This window comes from Salvelinus alpinus, chromosome 9 (genome assembly GCF_045679555.1).
Source record: "Salvelinus alpinus chromosome 9, SLU_Salpinus.1, whole genome shotgun sequence".
Taxonomy (NCBI): Eukaryota; Metazoa; Chordata; class Actinopteri; order Salmoniformes; family Salmonidae; genus Salvelinus; species Salvelinus alpinus.
This window is the reverse complement of record NC_092094.1, coordinates 62,082,024-62,103,594: the sequence shown is the minus strand read 5'-3', so window position 1 is coordinate 62,103,594 and position 21,571 is coordinate 62,082,024. Positions and strand designations below refer to the sequence as shown.

Here is a 21,571-nt window from a genome sequence, read left to right as displayed (position 1 = left end):
TCTTATGACTAAAGAGGCTTCATGCATAGTTTTTGATTTGTACCCCCAAGTCAAATGTATATTCTGAGCACTTGCAACCAATTTTCTTCTCTGAGAGACTTTGTTGACACAGCCCCATTTTGCAAATGACAAACTTTATTTTCCATGCTCCGATTGACTTTCCCACAGAATTGCCCTCATAGATATATGCTACTATACTTTATTTTAGACATGCATGGCTCTGGGTTCTGGGATGTTGTATATTCACTCAATCTGTCCTTTCACCTTATGTGTGCACTTTGCTACATGGATTTACCATTTTGTGATGAGTGTGCATGATTATGCCTTTCCCGCTCTTCCCCAGCCTGCTCCCCAAGGCTGTGAAGAGGCGAGTCTACGCCCTGAAGAAGCTACAGGTGCAATGTGCCAACATAGAAGCAAAGTTCTATGAGGAAGTCCATGAGCTGGAGAGGAAGTACGCTGGCCTCTACCAACCCCTCTTCGACAAGGTACAGTCACACCCCACTACTACAGGTGCTACCTTTGTGGCTTCCTCTTCTTGTGTCCTTTCCTCTCCTGGGCACTGAGCTAATAACAGGATTACTGAAAGCAAATGACGGACATATACTAGAAATTTCTTAACAATTTGTACAGACTAAGGACAGGAAACCACTTTTAGATAATGACGCCCCACAGGAAGGGAAAGAGGTGGAATACTTCCAACAGTGACTCACTACTCAATGCAAAAAAGAGGGAGCGCTGCTTTGGCATCAAGTATGAAGACAGGTGCTCATCGGACAACAGGTTATAATTTATAGCGACCAAATGGAGTTGCAGCTACCATTTACGTATAATGCCTTCTGAAAGTATTCAGAGCCCTTGACTCTGTCCACATTTTGTTACGTTACATCCTTATATTAAAATTGGAAAAATATATATAGAAATAAACTCGGTAATCTACACAATACCCCATAATGACAAAGCAAAAACATTTATTTTTTTGACACTTTTGCAAATTTATTACTAATAAAAAAACAGACCTTTTTATTCTGACCCTTTGCAATGAGACTTGAAATTGAGCTCAAGTGCATAATGTTTCCATTGATCATCCTTGAGATGTTTCTAAAACTTGATTGGAGTCCACCTGTGGTAAATTCAATTCATTGGACTTGATTTGGAAAGGCACACACCTGTCTATATAAGGTCCCACAGTTGACAGTGCATGTCAGAGCAAAAACCAAGCCATGAGGTAGAAGGAATTGTCTGTAGAGCTCCAAGACAGGATTGGGTCAAGGCACAGATCTGGGGAAGGGTACCAACATATTTCTGCAGCATTGAAGGTCCTCAAGAACACAGTGGCCTCCATCATTCTCAAATGGAAGACGTTTTGAACCACCAAGACTCTTCCTAGAGCTGGCTGCTCCGCCAAACTGATCAATCGGGGGAGAAGGGCCTTGGTCAGGGAGGTGACCAAGAACCCGATGGTTACTCTGTCTGGATGGTAGAACAGTTCCTCTGTGTTGATGGGAGAACCTTCCATAAGGACATTCATCTCTGCAGCACTCCACCAATCAAGCCTTTATGGTGGAGTGGCCAGATGGAAGCCACTCCTCAGTAAAAGGCACATGACATCCCGCTTGGAGTTTACAAAAGGTACCAAAGGACTCTGACCATGACCACTTTAAACAATGCCACTTAATAAAATGTTTACATACCCTACATTAGTCATCTCATATGTACAGTGGGGAGAACAAGTATTTGATACACTGCCGATTTTGCAGGTTTTCCTACTTACAAAGCATGTAGAGGTCTGTAATTTCTATCATAGGTACACTTCAACTGTGAGAGACGGAATCTAAAAGAAGAAAATCACACAATCACATTGTATGATTTTTAAGTAATTAATTTGCCTATTAAAAGTTCAGGTTTGAAAATGCCAACAGCTAATTGCAAAGTGTTGTGTGACGCGCTGATGAATTCTGCTTTCTGTTTGAGCTGCTGCTGCTGCTGCATCTGAATCTGTATGCTGGTACGGGTGTGATAAATAAGATGAATATACTGTAGCTTACGCACGTGCCAATTTAATTTCACAAAATTAGGCAAAATAACCTGTAGACTAAGCATGACCAGTCAAATGTATTTATATTGACTGGTATTTCCATCAATGAATAGGCTAATATTCATTATTTCTCAATTACATTTTTTTCTTCTCCCGGACAATTGACTGCCACCATTTTTTATTTATCGGCTTTTCAATTTAGTGGCTTGTGGAAACACTGCCTGGGGGCGTATTCATTATGCTGATTCTGTTACAAAATGTTTGTTAAACGGAAGCAAACAATGAAATGGGGAGGGTCCTACCGTATTTTGTCCAATAGAAACTCGTTTTTAGTTTCTGTTTTGCAAATGTTTGGCCTAATGATTACACACCCCTGCTCTTTCTCAGTCTTTGATCTATTGCGTGTAGACTGTCCTAGTCTATTTATTGATTGGCCCTGCTTTGCTGAAGTTGCGAGACATTGCAAGATACAGCTTTCCATTGCGAGATACGGCTTTTGATTGCCGATAGATAGGCCTAGTGCACGGTTCTGACTGTATGCCTGGTGGCCGACCTGCCTATACTGTGCCCCTCCCCTCTCTCTGTCCCTCACTAGCTCGCTATGAAAGATGCAAGTGTTTGTTCTAGGTAGTACGGCAACTAATCATTCTCCTCGGTTCCAAAAATACTTAAACTTAAGAGTTGATTCCTAGCGCAATCTAATCTTGACACACAGAAATGGGAGTCAACACCGGGAGTCGGCGAGCAAGGAGTCGAGGAATAAATTATTTTGTAGTCGACTCCGCCACGAAGTCATTGTCTTTACCAATTGGGAAAATGGCAGAGAAATATCTGTAAGGCAATACTTTTGAGAAGTTAAATGAGAAGGAAATGCCAACTTTGTGAGGTGGAATGGAGTTACAGTAATGGTAGAACAGGTGCAATGTTTAACCATCTGAAAGGGATGCACCATGAGACCTAAACAATTACTGGCACCAGTGCCGCTACGTTGTGAATTCACCTTGATTTTATTACATTTCTTATTTTAATGGAAAATTGTCACTGTCACATCCCTAGTAGTTAGTGGTTGGCTCTTTTAAAAAGTTAGTGCATGCTGTGTCTTGCCAGTCACTGATTTTTTTTATATGCGTGTGTTCTACCCACAGAGACGAGACGTGGTGACAGCCACAGTGGAACCCACAGACGAAGACTGTGAGTGGCACAACGACAGAGAGGAGGAGGAAGAGCTAGCGGTTAGTGAACTGATTGGCTCATGTATCATGCCCCTCAAACACCTTGTAGCCAGTCACAGCTCTGTTTAGATGGAACCTTCAAACTAGGAACCAGAGTATACATTTTTGTTGTTGCAAATGAGAACGCTAACTCTGCTTTCTCGTTAGTCCCATTTCAAATTATACATTGTGCTTGTTTACCTCACCAAATTTTGGTGTACAGTAATCCCTCGTTTATCGCGGGGGTTACGTTCCGAAAATGACCCGCGATAAGTGAAATCCGCGAAATAGAAAACTTTTTTTTTTTTTTACAATTAGCAACTATTACATGTATACAAATACAGTGACTCACGTGTAGGCCGTTTCACTGCTCTTCAGACTGGGCCGCTGCATCCTGACTGCGCTCTGCAGTGTTCTCTTCTTCTGAAGCCCGCGGTGCAGGTGTGTTTGTTCGGGAGAAGAACATAGTGATAGGCAGCTGTTGTCGCTCTTTTTTCTTCTTTGCAAAAAGATCCTTGTACACCGACATGCCACCATCGATTACGTTGGAGAACTGTAATGAACGGCTCATCAAAGGGTCCCATTCCTCAGCTACTCGCTTAAGTTCAGTGGCCATTCGCACCATGGTTGCTAAGCGACCAAGCGTTAGTCCTTCCTTCCTTCCTGGCCAACTTAATGTAAATTTGCCAAGCTGTTTTATGTACGTACACATAACTGCACGAGACGACAAAATGATAGCACAATTCGTAGCATGTTTTGATACAAGAAGCGGGAGTGAGTTTTTAGCGAATCAGAATGCAGAGCACAATGCACCAAAAAAAAAAAAAAAATGCATTATGAAAATCCGCGAAATAGCGAATCCGCGATAAGTGAACCGCGAAGTGGCGAGGGATCACTGTATTGTGTTACCTGTGTTAGATCTAATTTAAATCATTACTAAACATTGAATATAAATTACAGGAGACATGAGAAGTAAATCGGAGAAAGTTTATGTTGCCAGTCTAAAGCAATACTTACAAATGTTTGTGTGTGAGATCTGTCTGGTAGTATATGGAGGGGCATGGCCACCAAGCACACAGGTGACCATAGTTTGCTTATTAAGAAGGGACACACTATTGGTAATTGGGGGAAGGTTTCTGTTCTAGTCCAGCTCTTTCAAAGTAATCTATATATTTCTGTATCGTACAGGTTAAAGTAACTAAACTGTAGAGGTTTTTATTGGCTTAGTTTGACAAAGTGCATTCAATTACAAGTGTTTCATGTCACCTGGTGCCTTATGGGAGAGTAAGATGGTTGCCTGTCTCTGCACGTGTTAGTTGCTGTTTGCAGTCCTGGGGCTAGTCAGACTGATCTTCAAACTTTATATTTATTATTTACTTTGAGCCTGGTCCAGCATCTTGTTGGATGATTTGTATATACCTGCTCCAAGAGCCTTAAAATTAAAAATCTTGCACTGGATCTTCTGCTTCCGGCCTCTGCTTGCTCACCGGCACCAGCCAGACAGCTCGAACTATCCAGGACAAGTAACGGGCCTACCATCCACCCTTAAAATGTGCTGCACTTGAACAAAAGGATAGCTCTCCAGGACAACTGTTGGTAACTGACAACTGCATAGTACATGCACAGATGGGGAATACATGAGAAATCAAAGTGTAGTAACAATTGTCTGCCTGTAGGAGGAGCTGAAGAAGAAGGCTGCTGTTGAGGAGAAGGAAGAGGATGCCGCCCCAGAGGAAGACCCCAAAGGCATACCCGAGTTCTGGCTCACCATCTTCAAGAGCGTGGACATGCTTAGTGACATGCTGCAGGTAAGACTGTCTTACTTTCATGTGGAGCCTAGTCAGTGTGTGATTTCTCCTAACTAGCGCGCACACAGTGGAGTGGTGAGTGATATGCTACATCTGAGTGATATGCTACATCTGAGTGATATGCTACATCTGAGTGATATGCTACATCTGAGTGATATGCTACATCTGAGTGATATGCTACATCTGAGTGATATGCTACATCTGAGTGATATGCTACATCTGAGTGATATGCTACATCTGAGTGATATGCTACATCTGAGTGATATGCTACATCTGAGTGATATGCTACATCTGAGTGATATGCTACAATGTAAACACATTGGAGTGGAGTACTGCATTGAAGCGGTTTCTGTCCCATCAGGAACACGATGAGCCTATCCTGAAGCACCTTCAGGACATCCAAGTCAAGTTCTCTGAGCCTGGAGAACCTATGGTAGGTATTACAATCCAACTGAGTCTGCGATCCATCTTTTTTTCCCAGGATCATTGAATCCTTCATCTGTGTCAATGTCGAAAGTTGAAATTGATAATTGAGTTCCTCTTCTGACTTGTTTTTTTTCAGATCGCATCCCTTTATTCATAGAATGAATACATTTTGTACAATAAACTGATCACATAGCTGATCGAATAATCTCTATATGTGCGAGACAGTGGTTTTTGTGAAGGTATTTTCTGTGTAATTTGTCCCTCTATTGTTTCCCCATGGCAGAGTTTCACACTAGAGTTCCACTTTGAGCCAAATGGTTTCTTCAACAACGCTGTGCTCTCTAAAGTTTACAAGATGAAGTCGGAGCCTGATGACGATGATCCCTTCTCATTTGAGGGCCCGGAAATTTTCGCCTGTGAAGGGTGAGGTTCAACGACATTAGGGAGATTATCACGATTCTCGATCTCAATACTCATAGCAAGGAAACAAAAAACATTTCCTTAGTAAAGTGGTCCTTATGTTGTAAACAAATAATGTTTCCACCAAGAGTCAAATGTCTTTATTTTCTAAGCTATTGCACATGTTTTACATATTCACGAAGTGAATGGCAATATCGGGTCAATTTCTGCAACAACTAATTGAAATGCTAGGCTTCACTTCCCAGCTGTTTCCAGACCCGCAGCTATCAAGTTGTAGCTGTTTAACTTCTCTAGGGTATGTGGGACGGTAGCGTCCCACCTTGTCAACAGCCAGTGAAACTGCAGGGCGCCAAATTCAAAACAGAAATCCCATAATTTAAATTCCTCAAACATACAAGTATTTTACACCATTTTAAAGCTACACTTGTTGTAAATCCAGCCGCTGTGTCCGATTTCAAAAAGGTTTTACGAAGAAAGCACACCAAACGATTGTTAGGTATGAGCCAAGTCACCGAAAAAGAAAGCAATTTTTCCAGCCAAAGAGAGCAGTAACAAAAAGCAGAAATAGAGATAAAATGAATCACTAACCTTTGATGATCTTCATCAGATGACACTCATAGGACTTCATGTTACACAATACATGTATGTTTTGTTCGGTAAAGTTCATATTTATATCCAAGTTTAGGCGGGACGCTACTATCTCACTTGGCAAAAAGCCTGAGAAAATGCAGAGCGCCATATTCAAATTAATTACTAAGAAAATTACTATTAAATAAAACTTTAATTAAATCACACATGAAAGATACCAAATTAAAGCTACACTGGTTGTGAATCCAGCCAACATGTCAAAATTCAAATAGGCTTTTCGGCGAAAGCATACGATGCTATTTTCTGAGGATAGCACCATTGTAAACAGAGAGATAAGCATATTCCAACCCTGCAGGCACGACACAAAACGCAGAAATAAAAATATAATTCATGCCTTACCTTTGACGAGCTTCTGTTGTTGGCACTCCAATATGTCCCATAAACATCACAAATGGTCCTTTTGTTCGATTTAATTCCGTCGATTTATATATCCAAAATGTCAATTTATTTGGCGCGTTTGATCCAGAAAAACACAGGTTCCAACTTGCTCAAACGTGACGACAAAATATCTCAAAGGTTACCTGTAAACTTTGTCAAAAAATTTCAAACTACTTTTGTAATACAACTTTTGGTATTTTTTAACGCTAATAATCGTTAAAATTGAAGACGGGATGATCTGTGTTCAATACAGGATTAAAACCAACCGTAGCATGCTTTCTGGTCATGCGCTTCTAATCTAACAGGACACCTAGAGTGACTCGACTTCAAGATGGCCGTATTTCTTCATTACACAAAGGAATAACCTCAACCAATTTCTCTAGACTGTTGACATCCAGTGGAAGCCGTAGGAACTGCAAGCAGGTCAATTAGAAATCAGGATTCCCAATGAAAACCCATTGAAAAGAGTGACCTAAAAAAAATTATCTTGTTTGTCCTCGGGGTTTCGCCTGCATTGTAACGCATCGCTCATCTGTTACATGTCATATCGCTGAGTCTCTGTTTAATAGATCATAGAGTTCAGTGTTTTTCTTTTTTGCCATGGGAAATTGTGTATCATGGTGTTGTGACAATAATAAACCAAAACCTCAAGGGAAGTTTTCCCGCACGTAGATTAACCCATAAATCTAAGCCTGTGGAGGTGGGGTTCTACTAAACTATATGTAATTGTTTTAGGGTCATACCAAGGATCATTTAGCTATTTGATTTTGAATTTTAAGACTCCTTGAAGTGTCAAAAGATATAAAAAAAATATATATATATTTGATAAAATAATTTTCGGGCCTTGTTTTAGCCCATGCAAACGCATAAAAAAAGATTCACTACGGGAAACCTCTTTTTGTTGGGGGACTATCTCTAGCTTAAACTGACAGGTTTTTATGGGGTGCGGACATCGACTAGTGGTTTAAGGTCAGTCCTGGACTGAAAAGCTATTTCAATGGAGATTCTCCGTTGACAATGCTTTTTAGTCCAGGACTTTGCAGAAACCGGCCCTCAAAGGTTTACTCGTCATGTCAGTCAGCACATAAAACAAGGTCCATTCAATTGTAATTTCTCCTTTCTCTCCCTGCCCTCCCCTCTAGTTGTCAGATAGACTGGCATAAGGGGAAGGATGTGACGGTGAAGACCATTAAGAAGAAGCAGAAGCACAAAGGCCGTGGCACTGTCCGCACAGTCTCCAAGCAGGTGCCCAACGACTCCTTCTTCAACTTCTTCAGCCCCATTAAAGGTGAGAACACACCACAAACTAGTCTATACACCCTTTGCATATTTTGCTCCCTTCTATTTAAATCTAAACGTGGATAAAATTAGGATCCCCCCCCCAGATCTGCATGACCTACTCCACACGTTCAAAGTGGAAGAAAAAATGTATAGACGTTTTTGAAAATGAAGATGCATAGGTCTTCACACCCCTTGGAAGAAGCACCTTTGACAGCAATTACAAATCATTTTGAATACATTTCCTCCAACTTTGCAAAACTCATGGGGCCCCATATCTATTGTTCTTGGCAAAATTGCTCAAGCTCATTCAAGTTGGTTGAAGATCATGGCAGAGATGTCACTATGGCAGAGATGGGAACAAGTCACAATTTTGCTCTCGCATTAAATCCGAAGTAATAATAGGCAAGTCTCAAGTTCCAGAGCTCAGGTCAAGTCTCAAGTCCCTAATTTGGGGTTTTTGAGTCAATGGTTAAGTGTTTTATACCAATTTCAATGCCATTTTTAAGAAAGGTAAGTATTATTTTCTCTTTTCCTTATTCTAGCCTACTAGTACAATACATAGGCTTATGTAATAAACTCCACAGATCATGAAATAAATGTTTCCTTGAATCATCATTACTAATAGAAAGCTTTGTATGATTTGATTTACACATGCCTACCACTTTGAAGATGCAAAATATTTTTTATTGTGGAACAAACAAACAAGAAATAAGACAAAAAAACTGAACTTGAGCGTGCATAACTATTCACTCCCCAAAGCCAATACTTTGTAGAGCCACCTTTTGCAGCAATTACAGCTGCAAGTCTCTTGGGGTATGTCTCTATAAGCTTGGCACATCTAACCACAGGGATTGTTGCCCAAAACTGCTCCAGCTCTTTCAGGTTGGATGGGTTCTGCTGGTTTACAGCAATCTTAATGTCACACCACAGATTCTCAATTGGAATGAGGTCTGGGCTTTGATTAGGCCATTCCAAGACATTTAAATGTTTCCCCTTAACTTCTTATGGCTGCAATCCCGACAACGGGATGATATGACAACAGCCAGTGAAAGTGCAGGGCGCCAAATTCAAACAGATCTCAAAATTAAAATTCCTCAAACATACATGTATCTTATACCATTTTAAAGATAAAGTTGTTGTAAATCCAGCCACAGTGTCCGATTTCAAAGAGGCTTTTCAGCGAAAGCACCACAAACGATTATGTTAGGTCACTGCAAAATCACAGACAAACAGTAATTTTCCCAGCCAAATACAGGAGTCACAAAAAGCAGAAACAGAGAAAATGAATCACTAACCTTTGATCTTCATCATGACACTCATAGGACTTAATGTTACACAATACATATGTTTTGTTCGATAAAGTTAATATTTATATCTAAAAACCTCAGTTTACATTGGCGCCATGTTCAGAAATGCCTCCAAAATATCAGGAGAAATTGCAGAGAGCCACGTCAAATAACAGAAATACTCATCATAAACTTTGGTGAAAGATGTATGTTTTACATAGAATTAAAGATGCACTTGTTCTTAATGCAACCGCTGTGTCAGATTTCAAAAAGCTTTACGGCAAAAGCACAATTTCAATAATCTGAGAACAGCGTTCAGCCACAAAAGCAAGCCATACAGTTACCTGCCAAATTGTGCAGTCAACAAAACTCATAAAAAGCATTATAAATCTTAACTTACCTTTGCTGGTCTTCGTTGGAATGCACTCCCAGGACTCCCACAATAAATGTTTGTTTTGTTTGGTAATGTCCATCATTTATGTCCAAATAGCTATTTTTGTTAGCGTGTTTGGTAAACAAATCCAACGCCAGGAAGCGCGTTCACTAAAAGCAGACTAAATGTCAAAAGGTTCCGTAACAGTCAGTAGAAACATGTCAAATGATGTATTGAATCAATCTTTAGAATGTTTTTAACATAAATCTTGAATAACGTTCCAACCAGAGAATTACATTGACTTCAGATGTGCGTTGGAACAGAGCTCCCGCATCATCAGAGCATGGTCAGGTCATGATAGACCTGACTAATTCCTGTCTCCTTCGGCCCCACTTCACAGTAGAAGCATCAGATAAGGTTCTATAGACTGTTGACATCTAGTGGAAGCCGTAGGAAGTGCAAACTCATCCATATCATAGATTTCCCACTTCCTGTTTGGATTTTTTTCTCAGGTTTTTGCCTGCCATATGAGTTCTGTTATACTCAGACATCATTCAAACAGTTTTAGAAACTTCAGAGTGTTTTCTATCCTAATAATAATATACATATATTTGCATCTGGGACTGAGTTGGAGGCAGTTCACTCTGGGCATGCTATTCATCCAAAAGTGAAAATGCTGCCCCCTATCCCAAACAAGTTAATGACCTCCTTGCCTGGTCTGTGAGTTTTGGTGGGCGGCCCTCTCACGGCAGGTTTGTTGTGGTGCTATATTCTTAGATTTTTTTTTTAATGCCTTTAATGGTGCTCCGTGGGATGTTCAAAGTTTGTGATATTTTTTTATAACCCAACTCTGATCTTTGCTTCTCCACAACTTTGTTCCTGACCTGTTTGAGCTCCTTGGTCTTCATGGTCCTGCTTGCTTGGTGGTGCCCCTTGCTTAGTGGTGTTGCAGACTCTGGGGCCTTTCAGAACAGGTGTGTGTATATATGCTGAGATTGTGTGACACTTAGATTGCACACGGGTGGACTTTATTTAACTAATTATTTGACTTCTGAAGGTAGTAATTGGTTGCACCAGATCTTATTTAGAGGCTTTTTTGAAACAAGTACTTTTTCACTTCACCAATTTGGACTATTTTGTGTATGTCCATTACATGAAATCCAAATAAAAATCAATTTAAATTACAGGTTGTAATGCAAAAAAACAGGAAAACCGCCAAGGGGGATGAATACTTTTGCGGGCACTGTACAGCTACATTTTGGCTGACATTATGAAATCTCCAATTTGAACGAAGTGTTCTTATTTACCCCCTGACCACTACATGCGCGTTGAGGTCTGTGGTTGGCTGAGATTAAACATTCACAGAGACTCTTGCTCAGAGAGCATATTTTCAAGCGACAAGTGTTGAAAATATAGGATAGTGTTCTATTTTTCCCCTTGCCGTTCTGCACCTTCTGGCGCAGTGGCACTAGCCAGAGCCAAATGTAATGGTAATTTCCCATGTGATTCTCCGTTTTGAACAACGGAATTGCATGTTCACTGTAATGACAGAATTTAACAGGAGAGGAAGGTGGTGCTGCTCTTTTGGGAAATCCAAGTCTCTCGAGTGTTGCAGCTCAAGTTAAGTCCAGAGTTATAGACGCTGAATTCGAGTGTCAAGTGTTTATTCTTGTTTATTTCTTATTCTTTTTGCCAAGTCGAGTAGTACTCAAGTCCAAGTCACGTGCCTCGAGTCCACAGCTCAGATTGATGAACCGCAATGTTTGAGTATTGTCTCTGGTTTTCACGTAGATTTAAGTCAGGGCTGAGACCAGGGCAGTGGCGTTAACTGTCATGCAAATAACTGTAGTTAACCGTTAATTAACATATACACTTTTAGCATCTCCTGGCGTCCACGCATAGGTTACATGCCACTGATGCAGACCTTTGGAACATCCGTTTTAAAACATCTAATAAATCCATGTAATATAGCCTACACCGTCACAATATATCCATGATTTTGGCCCATTCCTCTTGACAGAGCTGGTGTAACTGAGTCAGGTTAGTAGGCCTCCTTGCTCACATACTTTTTCAGTTCTGCCCACAAATTTTCTATAGGGTTGAGGTCAGGGCTTTGTGATGGCCACTCCAATACCTTGACTTTGTTGTCCTTAAGCCATTTTTCCACAACTTTGGAAGTATGCTTGGGGTCATTGTCCATTTGGAAGACACATTTGCGACCAAGCTTTAACTTTCTGACTGATGTCTTGAGATGTTGCTTCAATATATCCACATAATTTTCCTCCCTCATTATGCCATTTATTTTGTGAAGTGCACCAGTCCCTCCTGCAGCAAAGCACCCCCACAACTTGATGCTGCCACCCCCATGCTTCAGGGTTGGGAGGGTATTCTTTGGCTTGCAAGCCTCCCCCTTTTTCCTCCAAACATAACGATGGTCATTATGGCCAAACAGCTCTAGTTTTGTTTCAACAAACCAGAGGACATTTCTCCAAAAAGTACCCATGTGCAGTTTAAAACCGTAGTCTTGAACTGTAGGATTGATTTGCACTTTTCGCACAAGTACTTTCATCTCTAGGAGACAGAACGCGTCTCCTTCCTGAGCGGTATGACGGCTGCGTGGTCCCATGGTGTTTATACTTGTTAACTATTGTTTGTACAGATGAATGTGGTACCTTCAGGTGTTTGGAAATTGCTCCCAAGGATGAACCAGACTTGTGGAGGTCTACAATTCTTTCTCTGAGGTCTTGGCTGAATTCTTTTGATTTTCCCATGATGTCAAGCAAAGAGGCACTGAGTTTGAAGGTAGGCCTTGAAATACATCCACAGGTACACCTCCAATTGACTCAAATGATGTCAATTAGCCTATCAGAAGCTTCTAAAGCCATGACATAATTTTCTGGAATTTTCCAAGCTGTGTCATGCACAAAGTAGATGTCCTAACCGACTTGCCAAAACTATAGTTTACCAAGAAATTTGAGGAGTGGTTGAAAAAATAACTGTTTGTGTATGTAAACTTCCGACTTCAACTGTAGATCCTCTAGATACACTTTACAGGAACATTACATATATCCACTGTACAGGACATGATCATTATGTACAGGAATTGAGTAATATTTCAACCAAGAACACATGAACTGCTACATGATCCCATCTACACACACATACACTTCACATGGAGACATGGGCCTACTGATTGCACTGTAGAGGACGTTTTTTTTGTGACCCAACTTTTTATTTCATTGTCTTTTTTTGAGGTTCAAAAAAACATTCAAAGAAATGCATACAAAGATAACCCAAGCCATTCCACCCCTCAGTCCCCATCCACTTGCCCACATCTTCCCTCCCCAACCGGAAACATCCCACCCCGCCTAGCATCAGGTATATTTCCGACTTCAACTGTATCATGGAGTATCAGAAAATGCAGTCTGTCTAGACAGAAACTTTGAAGTCAGATTTTGCAGTAAAAATTATTCCGTAGTGTTAGTGTTTAGCCTTTGTAGAGCAGAATAGAAAGCTGTTGGGCTATCAAAACTCTGTTTTCTCACACAATTCCATAGCCTATAATACATGTTGCGCAACATGGGCTTTTAGGAACACTTATTTCATGCCATGCATAAACCAGCTGCACATCAAACTCAATGTTAGGGCTATCAGGAAGTGTTTGATGTGATTATCCATTGCATTTGCATTGATGTCAGAGTGATTAGAGGGACAATATAGCACTGAGTACCAGGCCATTAGCACCTGATGGAGGGACAATAGAGCACTGAGTACCAGGCCATTAGGACCTGGTGGAGGGACAATAGAGCACTGAGTACCAGGCCATTGGCGACAGGCCGTTAGCAAGTTTGGAAGGCTACTAATGACCATCAGCGGCATCAGAACGCAGATTTGGAGAAGCCTAGTTACGTGACTCAAAGGTCACGTGGAACTTGACGGTCGTGACCCGTGACTGCCGACAACGTAACAGCCCTAGCTGAGATTGGACCAATAAACACTCATCACTTTGTGGAAACTCTTTCAGGTGTGTCTTTGGCCTTATAATTTGGGTAAATGTCACCCTGAAAAATAAAACTCAATCCAATTGTAAAGACAATTGAGGTAGGTTTTCTTTTAAGGCAGGGATTGGCAACTATGATGGGGGTGGGGGGCAACAAACAAATCTCAACTAGTCGAGGGGCTGCAGTTGCACCGCCGCCACCAATAATACATATTTTGCCATGCAGGGTAGAGATTTTGGAATTGTATGTCGTGTCTTTGGCTATGCAGGATTAAGTGATATGACATGCTATTCTATAAAATCATTTCTCTGTAATTAATATTACCTGATTAAGCTAATCAGGTAAATGTAATTAACCAGAAAGTCGGGCCACCACGAAATAATGTTTATAGAGCTGTTATCTTCCGAATAAACTCTTTAAAGACCTGGTAATATTTAACCTCAATAGCAGTCAATATTTAATCGTCACCATAGTCTCAACCAAGAAATTACAACTTTCAGATATCTTCTCGAACCCTGGCTAACAAGTTGAATCAGCACTACAAAATTTGGTTTAATTATTTATTTACTAAATACCTAAATCACACTGGATCATACATTGATTACAAATTATGTCATAAAGGAAAACGTCCCTAGCGGATGGAACAGATATGACGGCTGGTTACACAAAGAAAGGGGGTTGGGTTTTGAATGAAAGAGCGGGAAGACATCGGGCCGTAGGCATTCATGCTATCGTAAATACAGTATCTTATGCATTCTAAATAACCGCCCGTTTGGAAAAGGAAAATGCAATAAATATTTACCCTGAGCTGCGCTTCGATTGGTTGGTCGTAGATCGGAGGCCGGGTTGTCCTTTGAAGTATGTCTGTTGGTAGAATGGATACTTGGTAGTACCTTCGTCGTGTGGTAGAACAGATACTCTGTCCATCCTCTCCTATCCCAAGTCTACAGTTGCTGCGCTAACGCAACGGCTAGGCGGTATCACTTCTTTAGTGAATAAGAGTTCAAAGTTCATACCAAGTTGCCATACTTTAAGCTCATGCTATATTCTGTCTGGTATAGTCAATTCATCCTTCCGGCGTGTAGGTCGTCACCTTCACATTGAAGTTTGATGCTAATTTTGTTAGGTTCTTGCTGAGGTTGGCTTAGTTCTGTAGGTGGTCTTTGTCCTTTCAACGTGGGGATGGTAAGTCCTCACGTCCTTGGAACAGGAAGTTACATTTTCGTAAAGGGGCTTATATTGGGTTCGGAGAGGGCCGTGTTTCATAGTTTACAACCAGTGTCTGTTCACATGGGCCACTGAGTTGAGCATATTTCACTCATGAAAAACAATTCTCTCATTTAGAAGCTAAAATTACATTTAATCTTTTCACAAATAGTTTCATATTTAAATTGCACAATTCCATGTGAATCTGATAACTAGAATGTGTAGACTTTCCCAAGATACAGTTTGTCGTCCTATCATCAGTAATAATGTCTCAGATGCCAACTGATCTGACATCATATTCATTAAGTACCATCGCATATTTTCAACTGGTTGGATTACTGAAATATGGTTCAGTTTCCCACCTTTTGATGTTACCAGACTCTCCATGTTAACAAAAAGATTTTCAATAGTCACATCGGTAGAGAGAAGGAAAAAGGGGAAAGGTATTTATGGAGCTCATAAACCTCCCCCAACAGGCCAACGTCATTACACATATAACTAATTTAATGTAATTCTACAAATTTTTCCATGGTGCGGAGACAGATGTTTGCAGTTTTAAATATGACATCGGAGTGAGAATGACTAGCGAAATCAGTGGGTGCCCCCCGGGCGGTAATTTATCTGGCCGCTAGATTAACTTCTATTCTAACTCGCAACAGTGAGTTGAGACCCCGACTGAGTAAAAAATATGCTTAACAAAAATCTAAACGCAACAATTTCTAATATTTTATTGAGTTACAGTTCATATAAATTAATACATTCCTTACGCCCTAATCTATGTATTCCACATAACTGGGAATACAGATGCCTTTAAAAAAATATGTAGGGGTGTGGATCAGAAAACCAGTCAGTATCTGGTGTGGCCACCATCATGCAGCGCAACATCTCCTTCGCATAGAGTTGATCAGGCTGTTGATTGTGGCCTGTAGAATGTTGTCCCACTCTTCAATGGCTGGATATTGGAGGGAACTGGAACACGCTGTTGTACACGTCGGTCCAGACCATCCCATACATGTTCATCGGGTGACATGTCTGAGTATTCAGGCCGCGGAAGAATTGGGACATTTTCAGCTTCCACGAATTGTGTACAGATCCTTGCGACATGGGGCCGTGCATTATCATGCTGAAACATGAGGTGATGGCGGCAGATGTATAGCACAACAATTGGCCACAGGATCTCCTTTACGGTAGCTCTGCATTCAAATTGCCATCGATAAAAAGCAATTGTGTTCATTGTCTGTAGCTTGTTCCCGCCCACACACAAATCCCCCCGCTACCGTGGGGCACTTGGTTCACATTGTTGACGTCAGCAAACCGCTCGCCCTCAGGACGCTATACATGTGATCTGAAACTCCCCAAATACAGGTGTGCCAAACTTGTAGCGTCATGCCCAAGAAGGCTCGAGGCTTTACACGCTGACAAAGTTGCTTCAACAAAGTGCTGAGTAAAGAGTCTGTATGTAAAAGTTAAATTTTTTTATACAGTTGCTACAATTTCTAAAAAACAGTTTTTGTTTGTTATTGTGTGTAGATTGAGGGGGGGAAACTATTTAATCCATTTTAGAATAAGGCATTAATGTAACAAAATGTGGAAAAAGTCAAGGTCTGAATACTTTCCAAATGCACTGTATGTACAGTACCAGTCAAGTTTGGACACGTACTCATTCAAGGGTTTTTATTTTTTACTTTTTTCTACATTGTAGAATAGTGAAGACATCAAAACTATGAAATTACACATGGAATCATGTAATGGCCAAAAAAGTGTTTAACAAATCAAAATATATTTGAGATTCTTCAAAGTAGCTTTTCCTTGATGATAGCTTTGCACACTCTTGGCATTCTCTCAACCAGCTTCACCTGGAATGCTTTTCCAACAGTCTTGAAGTAGATCCCACATGCTGAGCACTTGTTGGCTGATTTGCCTTCACTCTGTGGTCCAACTCACCCGAAACCATCTCAATTGGGTTGAGGTCTGGTGATTGTGGAGGCCAGGTCATCTGATGCAGCACTCCATCACTCTCCTTCTTGGTCAAATAACCCTTACACAGCCTGGAGGTGTGTTGGGTCATTGTCCTGTTGAAAAACAAATGATAGTCCCACTAAGCGCAAACCAGATGGGATGGCGTATCGTTGCAGAATGCTGTGGTAGCCATGCTAGTTAAATGTGCCTTGAATTCTAAATAAATAAGTGTCACCAGCAAAGTACAATCACACCACGTCCTCCATGCTTCACTGTGCAAACCACACATGCAGATCATCCATTCACAAAGACATGGCCGTTGGATTTTTATTTATTTTTATTTGGATTTTTCAGACCAAAGGACAGATTTCCACCAGTCTGATGTCCGTTGCTTGTGTTTCTTGGCCCAAGCAAGTCTCTTCTTATTATTGGTGTCCTTCAGTAGTGGTTTCTTTGCAGCAATTTGACCATGAAGGCCTGATTTCATGCAGTCTCTGAATTGTTGATTTTTAGATGTCTGTTACTTGAGCTCTGAAGCGTTAATTTGGGCTACAATTTCTTAGGCTGCTAGCTCTAATGAACTTATCCTCTGCAGCAGAGAACTCGGGATCTTCCTTTCCTGTGGCGGTCCTCATGAGAGCCAGTTTCATCATGGCGCTTGATGGTTTTAGCGACTGCATTTGAGGAAACTTTCAAAGTTCTTAATGTTCACTTGACTGACCTTAACCTTTTATGGCTGCAGGCCGGTGTCGGGCTCAATATGACAACAGCCCGTCCAAGCTCAGGGCGCGAAATTCAAAAGATATTTTTTAGAAATATTTAACTTTCACACATTAACAAGTCCAATACAGCAAATGAAAGATAAACATCTTGTGAATCCAGCCAACATGTCCGATTAAAAAAAATCGCAGCACAGGTAGCATGCACAAAACCAACCAAACTAACCAAGAAACAACTTCATCAGATGACAGTCTTATAACATGTTATACAATAAATCTGTTTTGTTCGAAAAATTTGCATATTTGAGGTATAAATCATAGTTTTACATTGCAGCTACAATCGGAAATAGCACCGAAGCAGCTAGAACAATTACAGAGACCAAATTGAAATACCTAAATACTCATCATAAAACATTTATGAAAAATACATGGTGTACAGCAAATGAAAGACAAACATCTTGTGAATCCAGCCAATATTTCCGATTCTTTAATTGTTTTACAGCGAAAACACAATATAGCATTATATTAGCTTACTACAATAGCCAACCACACAGCTACATTGATTCAAGGCAACAGTAGCGATAGCGACAAAACCAGCAAAAGATATTAATTATTTCACTAACCTTCATAAACTTCATCAGATGACAGTCCTATAACATCATATTACACAATACATATATGGTTTGTTTGAAAATGTGCATATTTAGTTTATCTAGTTCTTAATACAATCGCCGTGTTAGAATTCTAAACATAACTTCAGTACGACATGCAGCTTACGTTATAGCGAGAGAGCGCCCAAAATCTGGGCGCAAACTAATAGTAAACATGTTCGACAGATATATGAAATAATATCATAAATGGGTCCTACTTTTGATGATCTTCCATCAGAATGTTGTACAAGGGGTCCTTCGTCCAGAACAATCGTTGTTTGGTTTTAGAATGGCCTTTTTCCCTCTCGAATTACCAAGCAAAACTAGCCAAGTGGCGCTAAGCTGTCCATCGTCACCAAACGCAGAGCACGCAACACGCCTAAACTCCCGAAAAAAATTCAATAATCGGATAAAACTATATTGAAAAAACATACTTTACGATGATATTATCACATTTATCAAATAAAATCAAAGCCGGAGATATTAGAAGCCAATACTGATGACCTTTATGCGCTTCCTGAACAAAGGAATTCGGGGGTCATGTCATTCCAAGCTCTCTCTTTTGACCATAGAAATACCTAGAAACCCCATTTCACCTCTCACAGCCTATTGACATCTAGTGGAAGGCGTATGAAGTGCATGTATACTAATAGATTTCAAGCACATTTATAGGCAGGCCCTGGAACAGAGCCTCGATTTCAGATTTTTCACTTTCTGACAGGAAGTTTGCTGCAAAATGAGTTATGTTTTACTCACAGATATAATTCAAACGGTTTTAGAAACTTGAGTGTTTTCTATCCAATAGTAATAATAATATGCATATTGTACGAGCAAGAATTGAGTACGAGGCCGTTTGAAATGGGCACCTTTTATCCAAGCTACTCAATACTGCCCCTGCAGCCATAAGAAGTTAATGTCTTAAAGTAATGATGGACTGTTGTTGCTCTTTGCTCAAGCTGTTCTTGCCATAATATGGACTTGGTCTTTTACCAAATAGCCCTATCTTCTGTATACCACCCCTAGCTTGTTACAACACAACTGATTGGCTCAAGCGCATTAACATCTTGACCGCATGTATGTGTACATGCAAATTAAATGTACACACAAATGTTATTCAATCATTGCACCCACACTGCTCTCGCGCCTCAACGAGCATCTGCGTGGCCAGGCGCTCAAATTAAAAAAGGTTCTATTTGTGACGCTCAGTTGTGCTGCAAGTCCGGCCTCTCCCATCTCCTCACTGGTGTTTAGGAGCATGTACACTTGTGTGTGTGTGATTGAAAGATGAACTGACGTCCACACTCCAGTCGGTTGTAGTAATGCACCGTAAAGTTTTTTGCCAACCGCCATATAAAGTTCAAATAAGTAAATTAGAAGCCTGAGGAAGGAGGAGAAGTGACAAAAAGGTAAACCAAATTCCTTTCTCTTCTGTGGATTGGATCAGTATTTCAGGTAAAATAACAACCCAATGTTTATCGCAGGACATATTAGCTAACAGCAAGCTAGCTAAATTGCCATAAAACATTAAACATTTTCGACCAGTCCCCAAATTAATATAATTGGTTCAGAGTTTTGATGTTTCAACCTGCGAACACGTGTGTCTAGTTTGGTCAGCATGTTAGAAGGAAAGAAATTCCAATTTTATTAAAGCACACCTGTTAATTGAAATGCATTCCAGGTGGCTAGCTCATGAAGCTTGTTGAGCGAATGCCAAGAGTGTGCAAAGCTGTCATCAAGGCAGTGTAACTTTTATTTTTGTTTTAACTTTTTTTCTATGTGTTATTTCATAGTTTTGATGTCTTCACTATTATTCTACAATGTAGAAAATAGTAATAAAAAAAAAAAATAGAAACACTGGAATGAGTAGGTGCCCAAACTTTTGACTGGTACTATACATACATACAGTCGTGGCCAAAAGTTTTGAGAATGACATGCATATTAATTTTCACAAAGTCTGCTGCCTCAGTTTGTATGATGGCAATTTGCATATACTCCAGAATGTTATGAAGAGTGATCAGATGAATTGCAAAGTACCTCTTTGCCATGCAAATTAACTGAATCCCCCAAAAACATAACCACTTCATTTCAGCCCTGCCACAAAAGGACCAGCTGATATGTCAGTGATTCTCTCGTTAACACAGGTGTGAGTGTTGACGAGGACAGGGCTGGAGATCTCTGTCATGCTGATTTGAGTTCGAATAACAGACTGGAAGCTTCAAAAGGAGGGTGGTGCTTGGAATCATTGTTCTTCCTCTGTCAATCATGGTTACCTGCAAGGAAACACGTGCTATCATCATTGCTTTGCACAAAAAGGGCTTCACAGGCAAGGATATAGCTGCCAGTAAGATTGCACCTAAATCAACCATTTATCGGATCAAGAACTTCAATGAGAGCGGTTCAATTGTTTTGAAGAAGGCTTCAGGGCACCCAAGAAAGTCCAGCAAGCGCCAGGACCAACTCCTAAAGTTGATTCAGCTGCGGGATCGGAGCACCACCAGTACAGAGCTTGCTCAGGAATGGCAGCAGTCAGGTGTGAGTGCATCTGCACGCACAGTGAGGCGAAGACTTTTGGAGGATGGCCTGGTGTCAAGAAGGGCAGCAAAGAAGCCACTTCTCTCCTGGAAAAACATCAGGGACAGACTGATATTCTGCAAATGGTACAGGGATTGGACTGCTGAGGACTGGGGTAAAGTCATTTTCTCTGATGAATCCCCTTTTCGATTGTTTGGGGCATCCGGAGAAGACAAGGTGAGCGCTACCATCAGTCCTGTGTCATGCCAACAGTAAAGCATCCTGAGACCATGTGTGGGGTTGCTTCTCAGCCAAGGGACTGGGCTCACTCACAATTTTGCCTAAGAACACAGCCATGAATAAAGAATGGTACCAACACATCCTCTGAGAGCAACTTCTCCCAACCATCCAGGAACAGTTTGGTGACGAACAATGCTTTTTCCAGCATGATGGAGCACCTTGCCATAAGGCTAAGTGGCTCGGGAAACAAATCATCATTGGGTCCATGGCCAGGAAACTCCCCAGACCTTAATCCCATTGAGAACTTGTGGACAAACAAAAACCCAACAATTCTGACAAACTCCAAGCATTGATTATGTGCAGGATGTGGCCCAGAAGTTAATTGACAGCATGCCAGGGTGGATTGCAGAGGTCTT

The 21,571-nt window shown here is 40.8% G+C and overlaps 1 protein-coding gene across 6 annotated transcripts in view; it reads left to right on the top strand.

Annotated features, from left to right (window-relative positions):
• Positions 1-21,571, top strand: part of nap1l4a (nucleosome assembly protein 1-like 4a) — a 59,195-nt gene that overhangs the window by 14,876 nt on the left and 22,748 nt on the right. For all 6 annotated transcript variants that reach the window (XM_071326855.1, XM_071326856.1, XM_071326852.1 and 3 more), the window contains exons 4-9: positions 344-488; positions 3,184-3,270; positions 4,926-5,057; positions 5,419-5,490; positions 5,767-5,906; positions 8,072-8,217. In XM_071326855.1, coding sequence (XP_071182956.1) covers positions 344-488; positions 3,184-3,270; positions 4,926-5,057; positions 5,419-5,490; positions 5,767-5,906; positions 8,072-8,217 — 722 coding nt within the window. The remainder of the gene's footprint in view (positions 1-343; positions 489-3,183; positions 3,271-4,925; positions 5,058-5,418; positions 5,491-5,766; positions 5,907-8,071; positions 8,218-21,571) is intronic.